The 18,349-nt window shown below is 33.5% G+C and overlaps 3 protein-coding genes across 3 annotated transcripts; all 3 read right to left on the reverse strand.

The window, feature by feature from the left end:
• Nucleotides 1–1,390: 1,390 nt before the first annotated feature.
• On the reverse strand, nt 1,391–3,958 carry LOC121116120 (uncharacterized). Its single transcript, XM_040710346.2, has 2 exons — nt 2,289–3,958; nt 1,391–2,218 (listed from the first exon to the last, which is right to left on the reverse strand). Exons 1-2 carry the CDS (start codon nt 2,515–2,517, stop codon nt 1,902–1,904), a joined length of 546 nt encoding a protein of 181 aa, XP_040566280.1. The 5' UTR covers nt 2,518–3,958; the 3' UTR covers nt 1,391–1,901.
• LOC121116119 (serine/threonine-protein phosphatase PP1-gamma catalytic subunit B) lies at nt 3,959–10,029 on the reverse strand. The gene is made up of 6 exons (XM_040710345.2): nt 8,633–10,029; nt 8,200–8,562; nt 7,311–7,525; nt 7,118–7,231; nt 6,744–6,887; nt 3,959–4,361 (listed from the first exon to the last, which is right to left on the reverse strand). The coding sequence occupies exons 1-6, from the start codon at nt 8,685–8,687 to the stop codon at nt 4,263–4,265; spliced, it is 990 nt and encodes a 329-aa protein (XP_040566279.1). The 5' UTR covers nt 8,688–10,029; the 3' UTR covers nt 3,959–4,262.
• A 1,026-nt stretch (nt 10,030–11,055) lies between these two features.
• Nucleotides 11,056–18,349, reverse strand: LOC121116121 (serine/threonine-protein kinase LMTK3). Its single transcript, XM_040710347.2, has 8 exons — nt 18,163–18,349; nt 17,764–18,090; nt 14,328–14,382; nt 14,070–14,272; nt 13,851–13,999; nt 12,971–13,116; nt 11,698–11,881; nt 11,056–11,610 (listed from the first exon to the last, which is right to left on the reverse strand). The coding sequence occupies exons 1-8, from the start codon at nt 18,251–18,253 to the stop codon at nt 11,416–11,418; spliced, it is 1,350 nt and encodes a 449-aa protein (XP_040566281.1). The 5' UTR covers nt 18,254–18,349; the 3' UTR covers nt 11,056–11,415.

The following is an 18,349-nucleotide window of genomic DNA, read 5'->3' on the forward strand; positions in this document are numbered from 1 at the left end:
GCTATTTTTTTCATAACTTTGAAAAGTAATAAATAGTTAAATAAGAATCGGAATCGCAAATTAAACATTATTTTCCCGATGCGGATTCCAAGTCCAGAAAAAAAACGATTCTCTGATTCCGATTAATCGTTTCTTCACTAAAAATAATATTAAAGGAAGATTGGAGTAAATTGAGCAGCGTGGTAAGATGATGTCAGATGTGTGTGATGTCAGTGATGATATGATGTCCAAATAATAGATAAAAATGGAGCTAAAAATCTAAATAAAAATGTTCCTCTTATTGGTGAAAAGGTCCTTAAAAATGCTAAAGGCTCTTTCACAGTCCAGGGATGTCATGGGGGTGCAGTTGAAGCTCGCTATGATACTGGGAGTCTCCTTCACGCCAGACACATTCTCACCATAGAGCACTAAACAAATATTATTCATATTCTCAAATGCTGGGTTCTTCTTGAGAATCTCCTCCAGCTTGTGGGCATACTTGGGGATGGCTATGCTCTGCGGACCTTTTATGATGGACAAGAGGCAATCTCTCATCTAGTTAAATGATGCTCTCCTTTCGGACTTTGAAGTTTGACTTTATTAAGGGGATATCTTGGGCAAGATAGGCAAATGGATTGTAAAAACCTCAATAGCTTTGGCGGCAAGATGGATAGGATAATTGGGGCGGGGAGCCTAAGAGACAGAGCTCTCTCTTTTTGGAGGGAACAACTTAGAAAGTGTGTAATCAGTGTTGTTAGTATGGAAGGATTACACTAATAAACATTTTCTACCTAATAAGGCTATCAAAATATAAATAAAAGTCAAAAATGCCAATAAATCTTATTTACATAATTAGGACATCACTAATCTTTACTTGCTTCCTTTAAACATATTTTTTTCTTGTTTACTCCCTCCAAGAAGTGGTCCCTCCATGATAGTATCATCTGGTTTGAATTATAAGAAGGGATGTGTCGTTTGCGAAAGTAACGGCTCTATGAGCCGGCTCTTTAAAGTGAACGACGGGAGCCAGCTCATCCCAAATGATGGATTTCTTGCTCTTTTATTATGATTTTTGTTCGTCAGGAATTTGAAGCGAAAATAGAAGATTTTTTTTTTTGGGGGGGGGGTGACCTAATATCTATTCTGAAAAATGGTCAATCGAAAATTTTTCTCAAAATAAAAATATCTGAAGAGCCGTTTGAGAGACGGTTCTTTTTAGTGAGCCGAGTCGAAAGAGCCGGAATTCCCATTACTAGTTAGAAGTGAAATCATGAACTTCAGGTAGGTTACTTCGTTTTTTTTATTTGTTTATGTTTATATGAAACTGTGTTGTGCATAGGGGTTTGTTCCCCATCAAATGAAATCCCTGATACAGCACATAAAATATGATTCAAATTAAAAAACAAGTGTGTATTTTCTAAATTTTTATTTTCAACAAATAATGATCAAACAGGAACATGTTTTAAACAAAGTATGAAAATATATTTATAATAAAAATTTAACAACTCAAACACAGATCATTCAAAAATATCCTAATATGTTTTTATATTTATATACAAGAATGATTTCTTAGTAAAGGCCGCCATATTAGGGTGAGTTATAGGAAGAAAAAAAAGTTTACATAATGTTCAAGATACAATTAAGTAGTAAATATGAAATATGGGGGGAAAACACTACGTATTCTAGGGATTCAATCTTTGACAAACAACTCAGTAACTCAATTGTAAATAGGAATGAATAATTATATTAATTAATTATAGTAACATATGCTTAAAGAGTAAGGAAGAATGGGGTTTCAGGTAAATCCGTTCAGCTATTGGAAATGCACAATACTTAGTTTAAAATTTTGAATGGGTTATTTTTTGAAGGGTCTCACAAACAAGGAATAAAGAGGGATTCCTTATTGTTATAATATATTATATTTATAAGTCCTTGAGTAAATCATCGACTCTTTCCCTTTCCTTCATTTTGTCATGTTGAAGACCTTCTATACTGATGACTTGAGCATCTTTTCTCCTAGGAGAGCAATCGCTGACTGGGCTTTCAGGTACAATTTCTGATATTAGAGGCAGTGTGAGTCTCTTGGGACTTTTATTTTTGGGATCATCGTCTTCATCATCCGCATCATCATCAGACTCGTCCTCTTCCTCTTCTTCTGTATCACAGGATGACTGGATATCCTTTTTTGAAGATTTAGGAGAATCTTTTGGTGGCGGGGAATCTCTTTGTGATAATTTATCTATAAAATATGGGGAATGGGATGATTATTATAATGATTATAGTATTAGTCGTGAACAAATAGAACTCACATCGCTTCACATCATCCAATTCTTCCTCTTCACTCTCGACTTTCCGCTCAAGTGGTCGTTTCTTCCCTTCCTTCAGAAGGGACTTTTCCTTTTCGTCCTGTGCGTCGATTTTGATCTTTTTACGGGATTTGATAGTCGGAAGGGGTGATTCATTTGCGGCATCCTCCTCTTCATCACTGCTCAAATCTTCGAGTGAGCGAGGCGTTTTGGTGGAGTTGGATTCCAACATCCTCTAAACTGTCCTTTGTTATTTTATTAATAATGTTTATATTATTATCCAGTAGTAGAGGGTTTATGACGTCATAGACAACCGCACCAAAGCGTTAAAAAGGATGATTGTATGTACGTAGTTTAATCGGTTATTAAATCGAACAGATGAATCGAACCGCACAATGACAGTCAATAGGAGCACAACTGGAGCGAAACTAAGTTTCCCATCTCGAATTTCTATCAACTACCTATTCAATATGTAGCCTACTAATAGCTATATAAATAATTCCATAAATTATACAGCGCCCCCTTAGAGCTAGCTACAAACTCACAACTACAAAAATGTTTGAAACAACTTTCTACTCTAACGAAGGCGGCACTTTGCCCATTATTATATGAGCACATTAACAAGAAAATAACAGAGTAAGATCCGAGGTTATTGTACTGGTAGTTAATTAATTATCATGTTTGATATATATATGATAATATAAAAAAATCTAAGTAACCTGACAATGGATTATATTAGTTTTTTTACATAGTTTTTTACATAGTAAAAATTGTATTGCGTATGTTAAAAATGACGTCATGATGACCATATCTTTCTTATCCATTTTTAAAAAATAGCCGGTTCTAGGCGGCAAGTTTCTCGGCCCTGTTCTAGGTAGATTATTAAATATATACAAAAAAAAAAGACGTAAATAATAAAGAAGGAACTACGTTTTTTAAAAAGGTAATTTTAAGAAGGTAAACAACAATTGCTTTACCGAAAATGAACGTTATTGAATGAAATATACACATTTTTCTTTTCTTTAAAAGGCCAAAAAAATAGAAAAAAGGTCCATTGGCACGGCGTTACCTCCCTAACACAAAAATACCCTATGTATTTTGTTATCAGCTGTCGAGTCATTCATCTCATTTGATATATCATGGCTATTTCATAATTTATCCTTTTTGACAAATAAACAAAGTAATAAGTTTCCAAAAGGACAGGAATACAATTTCGTGTACCCTTGCCGATTATATTGGCCATTTCTATGAAGAAATCTTGGCTATTATATAGAAATAAAAATGGATAGCTACGCTTTAAATATTATAATATAGTATCTAATAAAATTCTATGTAGGATTTTAATATTATGAAATAAATAAATGTAATTCATTTCAAGAATTGTGGATATATGACAATTATGGTCATCGAGGACTTAAAGAGATAAATAGAAGTTGGTATAATTGAATATTTGGCTACCAGATGTTTTAGGTTTTTTTTGCCGTTGTTGTTTCAATTTGGAGGAAAGATTGCGTGATACAATCAAATGAAAGGCCCTATTTTTATTGAAAGGGGCTTTGCTCAAGTTAAAACCGGCCTCGTGCAGAATGAATGTTACTGTCAACCGAGTGTACGTTAGTATTTAAAAACAAAAAAATTATATATAATTGGAGCATGTAAGGGAGAACCCCACCTAATTTTTTATAGAAAATTTATTTCATAATATTTGACTTTATACATATATTTATATATAATTTTTTTTTAAATATCATAAATGTCAATACCTAAAAATGACAAACGCTCGCTCTCCCTCTCAGTTTTTCTATTTTTTCTTTTCACATAATTGGAGTATTTTTTTTAAAAAAATAAGGAAACAATAATAAGAATAGTAGTTGTATAATAGTAATATAATATATTGGGCCTTTAATGATCAAGGGAAAATCGTGCTCCAAAATAAAAGGAAAAACTGAATTTCTGTATATAAATATTGTAGAATTCTTAAGACTTTTTGCCTTTCTTTTGATTGGCTCCTCTAGGTGGGGTTACTGGTCTTCCAGAGCTGATTCCTCCATACGGAAACTTTTTCTTATCAGCAGGCTATAAATTAGTAAATAAAAGATATGTAAAATCAATAATACATGAATAACTCTTTATTGGCCAAATTATAAAGGAGTGACCCAAAAAAATGTAATCTTTGGTTTTAACCAGGTTTGTATCGGGCCTTATTTATTCGGTCCAGTGTCAATACTCAAGAAGGGAAAGAGGCGTCATGTATATCAATCAAGAATGTTTTTTCTTATCTCTAATTCTGATTAGTCTAAAATTTAGTAACTGCGCTATTTTCATCTCTTATGCAGTTCATTGTTATCACGTCTTTTGACTTAGATTCATCTAATGTAATTTAATATACAAGTCAACGTTTCGGAAAGGGTTATGTATTTTTCTTCAGAATAAACTGTAATAAATTATGAATTAAAACCATTGTTCATAGTATATAAATTATAATTATACTCTTATAAATTATATAAACATAATTCCTTTACATAGGTTATCTTTTACTTTTCATTTGAACCCTCTTGTCTCCTCTTTCCTTTTTAGTCAGTAACAGAACTGATTAAGAGGTGGATTGGGCTAGAAAATTAAATACGGATTAAATTGGGCTACGAGGTGTCGGGTTTCCGGGCCAAATATGATAATCTATACAATGAAGGTATTCCAATATATACTCATGAGAGCTAAATATATTCAAAAGATCAACATGTAATAAAGAATTCATGAAGTTTAATCCCTCTCAATTTAATACAAAAGCATTAATTTTGAAGCAATACATTTTCATTAACTTATTTCAATGTGTTATTACTTATCAATCGTACAATTAATACCTCTATTTCTTCAATTTCTAATATTAGAGGTTAGTTGATTGGGTGTCGGTATGAAATCAATGATAAAATACGATCTACTAAAGATATTTGTAAGTGTAACAATAACAAATAATTAATCAATAACGTCATCTTAAGGTTATTTTTTATAAGGTATCAAATTGAGGATGACGTCATTAATTATTTATAAAAATTTCCATAAATAAATGTCAGACTGGAAGGTTTGGGCCACAGACTTAAAAAATGAGGTTCGGACGGCGGACTTTCGGGCTCGGGTCTAGACCAAATCTCCCTCTAGAACTGATAAAATAAAGTTGAGTAACATCATCAAGGACTGGGTAGGTGGATTGGGCAAGGTATAAAACCAGTAAAAAGTAAAATGGGTGTGGTGTCTGGAGAGGGGTGTGTGGTTAGTAAAATAAAATACAAAAGCTTTTTCAAGGTTTCTAATAACAAGCTAGTATATAGATTTGTATGAATTGAACTCTTTATTTTTGAGATTCGACGCAAAAGTACTGATAAATTGATATATCCCTTAACTGGAGGGAAAGTATAATCGTACTACCGAGATATTGATTAGTGGGAAGAGTTAAACGCCGTATTTAGGACACTGGACGGACCAGTGTCTTCAGTCCTAAATAGGGCCGATACAAAATTGCTTAAAAGCTTATTAACCTTATGATTATTCTTATGTGTGTTCCTTATTCGATCTCTATCAATCCTTGGGACCGGTCGTTTGGTAATTGTCAGAACTAAAAGTAGTATTGGATCGATTTAAGCCGAACCGAGACTGAACTGAAAGGGGACTGCAGTCTTCAGTCCTAAATAAGGACGACCACAACACTAGTTTCAACAACCCTATAACGCATGCTTGGTCAGGATTGTCTATTTTTTGAAATTAGAACTTTCATCTTATTTATAAGAAGCCAAATGTTGTTTTTGTTTTTTTAAATCGATCAAAGTCGAAGTTGATGCTTTATTATTCTTTAAAGTAAATGACAGTTTTTTGCTGATATTTAAAAGAATAATTGTTTTCTCTTATTCAACACCTCTAAAATTAATTTCTTAATTATTTAAAAAAAAAAAAAAAACACGTGGTTTTCACACATTTTCGAAGTGGCACTACGTTTGTAACACTTAAAGATCATAAGTGAGAAATTTGGATTTTTTTTCTGTTTAATAATCGATTGTTTATATACTTGCGATTACATTTATGAAGTTCTTGACTTTAAAAAATTCAATGTTCAAATCGAGGATTCCAAAACTTAATTATCAAATATGATATATATGACGTTAGGAGAGTTAAATTAGATATATACTTTTTTTTTTTTTCATAACCATTTTTGAATATGGTTACATTTGACACCATTCAACACTTACCTAATGTAATGTAATGAGTGTCTAAATGTAGACACCTATTAAAGTTCTTAATTGAAATACCTATATAATTTATTTTATGTTCCACTTTCTCGGGGGTTAAAACAACCACAGCACTCGCATCAAAAGGTGGATCATATACCCGTATAACCCCAACAGAATGATGACATTTTTAATCACTGACCGGCCAATAAAGTGTTAAATTTTAATAGCCATAACAAACCTTCAATATTTGGAATGAGCACATGAGAGTCTCATCAACTGACATCATGGCACCAGCATTATCAAATTCTCCGCAGTAGTTAGGAGCAGAGAACAAGGTCACTAATTGACGTTTGGCGAAGAACTCATATCCATCTTCAACAACCTTTAAATACAAACAGAAATAATATGAAAATCAAAGTCTAAACAACACTTTAAAAATATTGAACATTTTTTTAAGCAACTCTCTTCTAATAGTTCTAAATTATATATATATTTATCATTACTTTGAACATGATAAACAGTTCAATGTTCAATTACTACACGGAAAAAACAAACAAATAATGGAGATATAACTTGGCTGTCATGTAGATATTAAATATATATCAAACTTACCTGATGTGCGCGACAGATGAGATCGAAATCATGTTTATGAAGAAATTTTGCCGCTATTTCTTGTCCAAATGTAAATGACACACCGCGATCATTTTCAGCCCAACCCATAGCATCCTATCATCAGAAAGAAAAAAAACCGCACACATTTAAGATATGAATTTTAAATGGATCAAAATGTGAGCAAAATCCTCACCTTATCTGGATCTGACCATAGCAAATCACATAAAAGTCCTTGGTCTGGGACATCCGTGGGTCTCATGATCCGACGAATTTGTTCCATCGTCTGTAGGTCAGGGCTCAATCCTCCATGACAACAAAAGATTTTTTCATCAACGATAGCAGCAACAGGTAAACAATTAAAGCAATCTGTGAACGTTTTCCAAATTTTTACATTATATCGCCGTTTGCCTAATGAAGAGGAAGAAAAATAGAACAATTTAGAATTAACTCTTTCTAAGCAAATATTGATATAAATACATATTTTTTAAGTCCCCGCCCCTCTTCTCTCTGAGTAGCTAGAAACAATCTATTCTTAACAATAAATTTGAAACAACTAAATTTATAAGATAAAAACACCAACGGTGAGTAACGGAGAAATAGAGTTGATAAAATAAGTTTCTTGTGCAGAAATTAGAAATAGAATCACTCATAGCAGTTCTGACAGTAATTCAAAACATGTTTACCATAATGTCTGATGGTCATTAAAACTAGAATCCACACTCAAACCGAGATGAATCCTTCCCACATGTTCAATTTTTTTTTTGTAGCTGTAAGGATCTCTTAGAAAAGAAGGACGTTATAGTCTTTAATATACATCAACTGTACGCCAGGGACAATATCTAATATGAACTCCCATTATTTAGTGGAAAGTCATGACATGTACGGGTCAAATATTGCGTAGAAACACGTGAGAACAGAATGATAGTAGGGCATAAGAGATTTGACAGATACTTGAGGCATGGGTCCTATTTGTTGATTACTTTAGAGTAATGTGTGGAGGGATGGGAGGGGAAAGAGAGAAATAAGAGAGGGCCCCATTGGGGATGGAAGCCTTTAGTGTGGGCGTGAGTGAGTTTTCTTACATTCATCGTAGAATCCGTAAATGCGATTGATGGAGGCGCATTCGTGATTTCCCCGAAGAAGGAAAAAGTTTTCAGGATATTTGATCTTGTACGCGAGGAGTAGACAAATGGTTTCCAAGGATTGCTTCCCTCGATCTACGTAGTCACCCAGGAAGAGATAATTCGACTCCGGAGGGAAGCCTCCGTATTCAAAGAGACGAAGGAGATCATAATATTGGCCATGGATGTCTCCGCAAATCTTCAGAGGGGCTTCGAGCTCAAGAAGGATGGGTTGAGACAAGAAGATCTCCCTGGAACGAAGGCAGAGAGCTTTGATTTCGTTCTCAGAGAGTTGAACATTCTTTCCGGGTCGGGATCCGCGGACTAGAAGGCAAAGATTAGGGTTAAAAGGATCGTTACTAAGAGCATTTCCTTGCTTCTTAGAGCCTCTTACCTTCCAAGAGCCGGGCAATAATGCTATCTATGTTAACGGTGTCCGTTTCAGGCATCTTCCCCTGCGCAAATCCACAAGTAACCAAATGAGAGAAGGGAAATGGAACGTTAAAAAGTCCACCAGAAAGATTTCAACAAAATAGAGGAATCCCTTCCAAGTGATTTACAAAACAAAATGGCCTCCGCTCCTTCTTACTTGCTCCTGCCTTACTTGAATTCTCCCCCTTCCTCCTCTTCTTTCCTTTTTCTTTTCTTTCCCTTCTTCCTGGGCAGCACCTTCCACCAGCTAGGCTCTGCACTTCCCGCCTTCACAGCTGTCCCATTTCTAGCTCTCTCTCCTTCAAGTCCATCAGCACTCTTTCTTCACATTTACGTCATAGTAGACTAGAGTTATCTGGAAATGAATGTATGGATAGAGCGCACTCTTTTTCAGCAAAAGATGGCCTATTAATTAGTATATTTTAAAAACGTGGTCTTGAAAGTTGTTCGCTAGAGACATGGATTGAATTATATATAATTATGGGCTTCAAGCAAGGCTTCATCAATAACAATAAAAATGACTCTAATGTGAGTCTTCATCGATTTCCATCGAAGGATCCTCAAATTCTGGCCAATATCTATGTGGACAAAAACTCCAGAGCTAAATTATTGCTCATCCACACGACAACACAAAAATAGTTGTCCTCCTGATCGATGCAGTGCACAACTTTAAAGCTATCTATAATTTTTTCCAGAGAGATGAAAGTTCACTTTTAGTGCACTCAAATTATATTCTGTTACTAAAAAACTTCGTTTCGTATCACTAGTGAATTTCTCAAATAAGGATTTTACTCAAATTTAGGAACACTTTGATAACGATGACATGTCCAATTCTGAAATCATACTTAATTACTGTTAGCCTTACGAATTGGAGACAATTTGAATTACATATATTAGAGAGAGCAGCCCTCTATACTTTGCTGCCTTGATCAATTGCGTTTTCTTTCAAGAAAAAAGTCCAGTGCTCATCTAGTAGAAGATGTCTAACCTTAAAAGATACTCCTCCAGATATTATAATCCAGTTTGAGCTGGAATAAGACCAAGAGCAAAATAAATTAGGAAGATTCATCGAAATCATAAGTATCAAAGCCATCAGACATCCTTTTTCACACATCTATGTATGCCTCCACGTTATTTGGATTTATATCGGATCGTGAGGAAGAAAAATTCCATCTCATGAAGTCTCCTAATCCAAGAGCATCATTTGTTGCAACTGTTATTCGAAGTGTGGCTCAGAGCTCAACGATGTTAGTTGAAGCAATTATGAACACAACGTGTGATATAAGTCACTCTTCAGCAAAATCACACAGGTGCTTTTCAATATTATGACTTATGAGCAAGAATATCATAGTCTAACTGAATGACAGTTCTGTTCAGATTGGAAAGATCGGACACGCATCATTAATAGAAAATTATAAAAGTTCCAATCAGTATCAAAGTAATGTTTGAATTAAATATATTTTAATCTTGTATTATTTTTTGGCATACTCTTATTATGTAAAAAAGTATCTCTATTTAAGGAAATATATAAACTAATTGTCATAACATTGAAATTCATATATTATATGATATTTAACATATATTAGTAACTATACATATAAATAAAATCATATAGTATTACAGGTAATGCTTGTTAAGGCCATCTTTTGTGAAGGCGTGTTTTTTCAATACTTCCAGTTGACTCTAAGTTAAATGCTTTAACTTTAGTATTCCTTGTTTACGTACAGCTTCATTTCGTCAGCTTCTTACTTCTTCTCTACTCGTCAGAGAGCTAGAGAAAGAGAGAATAATATGGAGGCAAATTTAAAGAGACAACTCTTTTCTTAACACTAGCGTCCTCTACCAGCTTTATTAGACGGGGTGTCACATTCCTTAAATCTTTAAAGATTACAGTAACCAAATTGAAGTATCTATTAATATAATCATGGAGTCAAATTGTTCTCTAAAATTATATTTTATACGGGGCATCCTATATTCCAATGACTGGTCGGAAGCATCGTTGCTATCATTGACAGCTTTATTTGTTTTTCAGAAAAATAATTCAGTTTTTCGTAAATTTTAGTACATTATGGAGAGATAAGTCAGTGTCCTCCTTCATTGAACATAAATACTTAGAATTCAAATCCTTATAGAATGTAAATAAAGCTGTAGGGGGCAGCACTTGTTCATTTACAATTATGTATTTATATTTTTGCATGACGTCATGTGACGCTGTCGCTAAGTAAGTAATAATATCATATCGGCCATGAAATCTGCCAAGTTTACCTACCTACCTATTTTTGTGACACTTTTTAAGCTATGTACCTCCTATTAAATTGACAACCCAATAAGCATAACTAAGACTAACCCAATACAAAAATTATACTCATTAAATGATATCATGGCTCAGTTATTTTAATTTATTTGCCAAATCGAAGCAGTTATTTTATATAATATTATGCGGACAAACATTATTTATTGATCAAAGTGACATTGACGTATACGTTAAGTAATCAAATATTAGATGACGTCATTTATTTTCTACTTCTTATGACATTTAGAACGCTAGAACACACTTCTTTACGGTTATTATTAAATAAGCATTATATAATTTTTGAATAAATGTGGCTAAAACTGGATAAAAGACGACGACACATTGTTAGATGGAAAAGTAATATTAAAGGATGATACTTTTTAATCATCCCTTACTTTATTTAATAAAATAATTATATATTATTATTAAATTATTTCCTATTTAATATCCATTTATAATTCAGACCCACTATCTGATTGAAAGAAGGCACTATCCCACGTGGTAATATAATTTGCATGTCTTTCTTCTGGACGTATATTCATAATGTTTGTGAGAAAGTTATGTATGGCAAAAATGTCTGATCTATCCGCTGGGTCCATTTTAAAACATTTCATCATAACGTCAAAAATGACCTTCTCTTCAATGTACTATAATAAAATAAAAAGGCAAAAATCACATTATCTCTTTTCTTACTTACTAGTAGTAAAAAAAGAATATATTATGTACAAACTAACCGTGATTGTAGTATTGTCCACTGCCATACTCGCCTCTAACTTTGACCTAGTTTCACCAAATAAGACTTGCCGATTCGATAATTGTGGAAAAGGCTGATTCCCAAATGTTAGCATCTCCCAAAAAGTCGCTCCCAATGACCATATACTATTTTGACGCGTGACAAATGAGGAAATTTTACCGTTTCTACAAATGACAAGCAATTAGTTAATATTTAGTTATACTAAGGGACGCAACATTTGTTGAGAAAAAGTTCAGTTTAATGACAAATACCCGTTCTATCAGGGGTGTTTAATAATTAGTGTCAATAATAAGCTGTTCATATGTAGAGTTGTAAAAAAAAATGACCCATTGGCAAGTAAAAAATGAAATAAACATAAAAATGACTTGGTGATCCTGATGATTTGAATAATGTTTTGAAGGAGAGCAGCTTAGCTGTAATGACGTTATGTTATATTAACAGCGAGCAAATATTAGAGTAAGGAACTATATACAAATCTTACTCTGTATCTAGTAAGGACATAGGCAGGAGTTCCTCTGATGTCGATCCTCAATTCTACTCTGAGTCCAACAAGGACTTACAGTTATAAATCCGCAACAAATCATCTCCTCCCCCCATCTGTATTACTCTCCGTAATTCATGACCACACACATTTCATATTTAAAAATTACAGAAAAATTATAAATGCTTTTTATATGAAAATACACTCTTCAGATTTCCAACTAGATAAAAAGTCTAACACGCCTTAAGGTCATGATTTATAAAACTTTGCTCATGTAATGAAACAGAGGAACCAAATAGCAATTGCAGGCGTGCTCACTCATCTCAACAAAAGGCGAAACCATAGTTGCTTTACGTATTTTTAAATTAGGGTGACCATAGTTTGATTTTCAGAAAGGGGACATGTAGATCCAGATCATTAGTCTGCTCAAGAAATCCTGAGTTCGCTCCTCCTCAATTACTAATATTGTGAGCGCGCTTCCGCTCGTTTTTTAAAGCAATGAGCGCGCTTCAGCTCAATTAAAAATGAGAGGTACTCATTTTTTCACTTCTATAGGTGTATTTGAATTTGACAATTCTTTATGATTGCAGTGGATTTTTAACTGTTTGTCCCACAAGAAACCGGGTAGTTTAGGAATTTATAACAAAATCCCTTGACAGAACATAAAAAGAGGAACGTTGGTTTCCCTCGATTGAATAATAACTGTGTAAATAAATATTTTGATCCTCCATTTTGAAAGATATTTATGTAAAATAAAAATATGATACATTACTTTAGTCCTTTCAAAATTTCTGGGCTCAACCAACGAATAGGATAATATCTCTCAATCCTTGAACTGTCTGGTTTTGTACTGATTAGTTCGTAGATATCCACGTAATCCTCAGGATATAAACTCAGAGCATCACCAATATCTCCAATCTATTTAAATGATTATTATAAAATATATGATGTATTAGGCCTGGTTGGTATACCCGAAATGGTCCATTGAAATCTGAACACTAGCTAGTTTAATGAAGGTTTATTGATTGAAATTAATTCATATTTCGATATATTAAAGCATAAACAATTCGACATAAAACAAAACAAACTGGAACTCTCTACCTTACGTACAAGTCGAATAAAATGGCACATTAACGTGATCGACGAATCCCTATTCGTGCACTCCAAGCAGTAGGGCGTCTCCAAGACCGCCGTCAGCAAGTCATAAACATTGGAGAGGAAGAATGGCTCAGTCGAAAAGGCCAAACTGGATCCGGAGAAGTAAAAGAAAACAGGCCAGTCCAATCCCCTCAAGTCCATGAGGACTCAAGCTAAGAGATGTCGGGGTTTCACACCAGACTGTCAAGGGAGCTGTCAAAAAAGTATATGGTGAAGAATTATAAAGTTCTAACTGGGAGCCTTAAAGGTTATTTAATTGAGACTGAAGGTATCAGTTGAGTTCTATATTAGAAATGACTCCATGTGGAGGCTTTATTCACATAATTATATATTTTATTATTTGTAAGTATATTGATTATTTAATTAATGACGGGTAATATTTAATTATAAATATCTTTTAGCATGTAATCATCTTGAAATATATTGTTTTTTCAAGAGGATTTTTATTCAGATTTTAATGGACCAGTCGGTATTGTGATATATGAGTACATTACCTTGATTGTCAAGAATGATGTTACTTGACAAGTTCTTGTTCCAAAGTCTAGTGGAATTGTAAAGTTTTGATGCCAGGATTTTAGACCAGACGCTATATCGTGGCAAAAAGATAGTAGTAATTCCTTATTGAATGGTTTATCAGGCTCGTCTACAACGATTCAGGAGATGAAAATATAACGAAAATAAATTATTCTTCATCTATAAGAAGTGAATAATACCTATATTCAACAAGAAACTTTTAAGATCGCTAAGATTGCCATCATCAAATATGGCTAAGAAAGGAGATTGAGCATAATCTATCCCAAGAAGTTTAAGGACGTTGTCATTCTTTAATTCGTGGAATTTTATAAGATCTTCAAAAAAATCTTGGATCTCCACATTCGATTTTTGATTATCTCCAAGAGATCGTATTACAATATCCCTGGAAAATTCAAAAATTAATTTTGAAGATAAGAAATTTTTTGTAACTGTGAGACCTTTGAGATCCATCTGGATCTGTTAATTTCCCTCTGGAGACTATTCCGTATTTACCTTAAAATAGAATTGATAAATATGTATTATTATAACCACCAGTTCAGAGGCCAGGGGGAATTGGGGTTATATTTTTTGGTTATGCTTAAAATCTTATAATATGTAATATAAGAATATCAAGGGTGTCCGCAGGTTTTTTTGTTTTTTTTGTGGAAGGCTTGGATTTTTAAGTTTTTTTTTTTTTTAAATTCAAAAATCGTATTCACAAAAAATAAAAATTTTCAATAAAAAAATTTCAAAAATCTATAGTTATTTGCAAATAATTAAATTTTTATGAAAAAAATTTAGAAAATTTAATTTTAAATTTTTTGGAAAAAATTTAAAAAATCCTTAGCTATTCACGGAAAATTAAATTTTTTCGGAAAAATATTGAAAAACTAATTTTTTTTGGAAAAAATTTCAATAATAAATTTTTTGGAAAAAAAGTTGAAAAATCCATTCTCAGAGACTAAACTTTTTGGAAAAAAAATTGAAAAATTAATTTTTTTGGTAAAAAAATTTGAAATACTAAATTAGTTTTAAAATATTAAAATTTTTGAAAAAAATCAAACATTAAATTTTCTAGTAAAAAGCAAAAATCCTTAATTGGGGGGGGGCTAAAGCCTCTCTATCACTACCCCTGTGGACGCCCTGAAAGTTGTACTTATTGGCTATTCCCCACACATGGGGCATTGTAAGCTTTCATAATTTTGGGGTGTTGGGGGGGGGCTTAGCCCCAAAAAGTATCAACATTCATTTTAGTTTTATATGTAAGGAGGTTTATTTTATGTATATACTAGCAGAAGGTGCCCGCCTTGCAGTGCTGAATAGAGGGAAATAGAAACAAAGAACGATGGTTGAAGAAAAGAGACAGAGAGAGCGATGTTGAAAGATGCAGAGAGAGAGAGAGAGAGAACAGCCAGAAAGAAGGAGATAGATACAAAAAGAGAGAAGGAAAGGAGGTTTTATTCACGTCAACAACAGGCTCTTAATGACCTCGGAGGGCAAAAAAAAATAAATATATATCATAGAAACATGCTTGGTCATTTTATACGTCTAGTTGCTAAATTTCGGACTGATCTGTTCGACTATTCGACTGGATTTCGTAGGTGATAACAGAAAAGCAGACTTATATATACAGGAGAGTGAGGATACAAGTCACAAAAAAACAAATTTTTTTTAAACTGTCATAAGTTTCACAATTTACAAGATAATTCAACGCCCGGGGATCATGACATAGGTAATTAATTACCTAAGACAAATAATTCAAAAGTATTTTTGATTTAATGTAATAATTAATAGCCATTTATTGGTGTTTTCTAAACTAATCAAAAGTAGGATACTTGATACACTAGGAGGAGACATGATAAAGGATAGAATTAGATATGTTACAACTGGAGGAAACATGTAAAAACTGCCATTGGTTATGTTCAAGCATTTATTCTACTCTTTATTTCATTATCTTTATATCAGCATAAAGATAATACTTATAATAAATATAAGTAGAGCATAGTTAACAATAAAATTAAAAAAATATATTATTTACTATTTAATTAATCTCAAAAAACAGTAATCTAAAATGTTTACTTTTTCTGTCAAAAATTTCAATGTCGAAATTCTCTATAACTGTAAGCATTAGGCATCCCGAATTTTATCTGGATTTAATGCACAAAGGAAGACCTTCAATTGTATAAGAACAGGGGGTGGTTAGATAACTTTATATTTTAAAGTCATTGGTAGTGTAACATGTCTCCTCCGAAACAAGTATCCTCCTTCTCCCCTATATATATATTTAAGTTATTATAAATTTTGGATGACTTCAAAAGCTTTTAGGGGAGCGCAACCCCAAGGGGCTAGCACATTATACCCACACCAAGGTCCATTTTACTACGAGCAGAACTTAGGGTTAAGACAAAAAAATGTCAAATGTTGTTAAATATCCTTAATTAACATTTTGAGTGCAAAATTTCATTTTTTTAGAAATTCATTAAAAGTTTGACAGCTTGAGATGCTCTGAATTTTCTGATTGTTTTAAATGCTCGTTTCAATAATTAAATTCACCATTTTGACTGTTTTGTCTTTTAAATAAAATATGATTGTTCTCCTGCATAAATCCCAGGCGTGGGTCTCTTTATTCAAGGGACAGACAAAATTATCGCCTATAAAAGAAATCTACCTTATCGAATTATTTAATATATATATAATTGATTATAAATGAACTGGGAGTTTCATAAATTTTAGGTATAAACAAATATTTATATTCAGCGTGTCCATCTGAAGCGGTATCCACACTAAGTACAGGGTCGAACGATAAAATTGTCACCATAGAAAAGAAAACATCATTCAATTTCTGTTCGATGAAAACTGGGTTTCTTTTTTTGTAGGAGACCATCTACCAGTTGGCCAGTTGTGTAAGACTCCCAAGAGCAATAGTAGCCGTCTATCGTGTCTGAAATTGACACAATGTTCATCGAGCAAGAACGGAGATGCAACACTGTACAATTCATGCTCTTTACCGACACAAGTTATGACAACATGCCCATTGCTTGCACCCTCAAAATGGAAATCCTGGATTCAACGCTTCAGGGCACATCTCATGCAACCTCACATCTTCGAAGTCGGCTTAAGAGTCAAAATTTAAGTGTACTTGGACGTGCTGACGAGTATGGTGATCCCCTGGTGTAATCAGGGGGCCACTGGCAGATCTTAGGTATGGCAGCAGGACTAGGCACCGTCCCACATGTACAAAGGGAGCCAGGTTCGACTTCAGGAGGACTGCTATGACTTTATATCCTTCCCTCACTGGCACCCTGCATCCCCCAACCTGAATCCACTGTACTACGTCGTGTTCATACTTTGAAAACGTCAGCAACATGACCTTCTCACAACACCACAGTCAGTCTGATCGTCGCCATCCACCGAGTATTCGCCGAGCTTTCGCCGAGCTCCCACCAGCGCTTGTGGAAAAGAGGTGGTGATTGAGGCTGTAGGCGGCAACATTGAATAGAGGTCAGCTCTCCTACATTATGTCCAACTATCTGAATTGATTTTTTGATTGAAAATATAGGTGTAGTGTTGGTTTCTTTGGAGCGACAATTTTAACGTTTCACTCTGTACTATGAACGGGACAAATTTTTTAGATCAAAGCAAAGGGATATACAGGGCTGGTTTTAACGTGAGCGGGACCTATTATAACAAAGTTAATTGAATTTTGCCTTTTGTAGGAAATAAGTTTCAAAATTACTAAGTAAAAAATATGTTCTTTTTTTTTACTAAAAACCATTCGAATCTTGATTTTTTTTTAAATGCCGCCATTCCCTTCTATAAAACTGTTAATGGCCCTCTCCCTCACAGTAAATCACAAGGCGTGGCCGGAGTAGCTTTTGAACCAATTATAAAAACCTTGAATGCCGGTCTCTGTAAAATGTAAATTCCTTCTATCAAAGCATAATAACGGATCGATTTTAAGGCTTTTTGGCACCAAATGATTCCGAGCAACTGGTACTGGAGCATCTGTATTTTGTGAAGAATTAGTTTGTAGTGTGAAGTCAATCACTTCCCCAATATCTCCAATATCAATGAAATTGTTATGATCATTTATTCGTGGATTCTCCTCCATGGGAGGTGGAAGACTTTGAGGAAGTACCTTTTTGGTACAGCATTTGCAACACATGTGTTTAAATTCATAGTTCTTTAGATCCGATAATTTGAATGAAGTAGAAATAAAAGCTGAAGAATAGCAAGAAATTTATGTTAATAATGATTTATATAATTTCAAAAATAGGTAAATATTATACATACCTAAAGTAATGAAGAAGCAAATGAGCAGGACAACACTTAGAAGAATAATATTATTTGCTATGAAAGTCGAGCTTTCATCTATCAGAGACATTTCAGTTAGATACTACTTATAATAAATATTATACTACGCCACAATATTGAATCTTGGAAGAAGAAGAAGGTAAACAATGATAAGAAAATTTGCTTA

This window comes from Lepeophtheirus salmonis, chromosome 4, assembly GCF_016086655.4.
Source record: "Lepeophtheirus salmonis chromosome 4, UVic_Lsal_1.4, whole genome shotgun sequence".
NCBI lineage: Eukaryota > Metazoa > Arthropoda > Copepoda > Siphonostomatoida > Caligidae > Lepeophtheirus > Lepeophtheirus salmonis.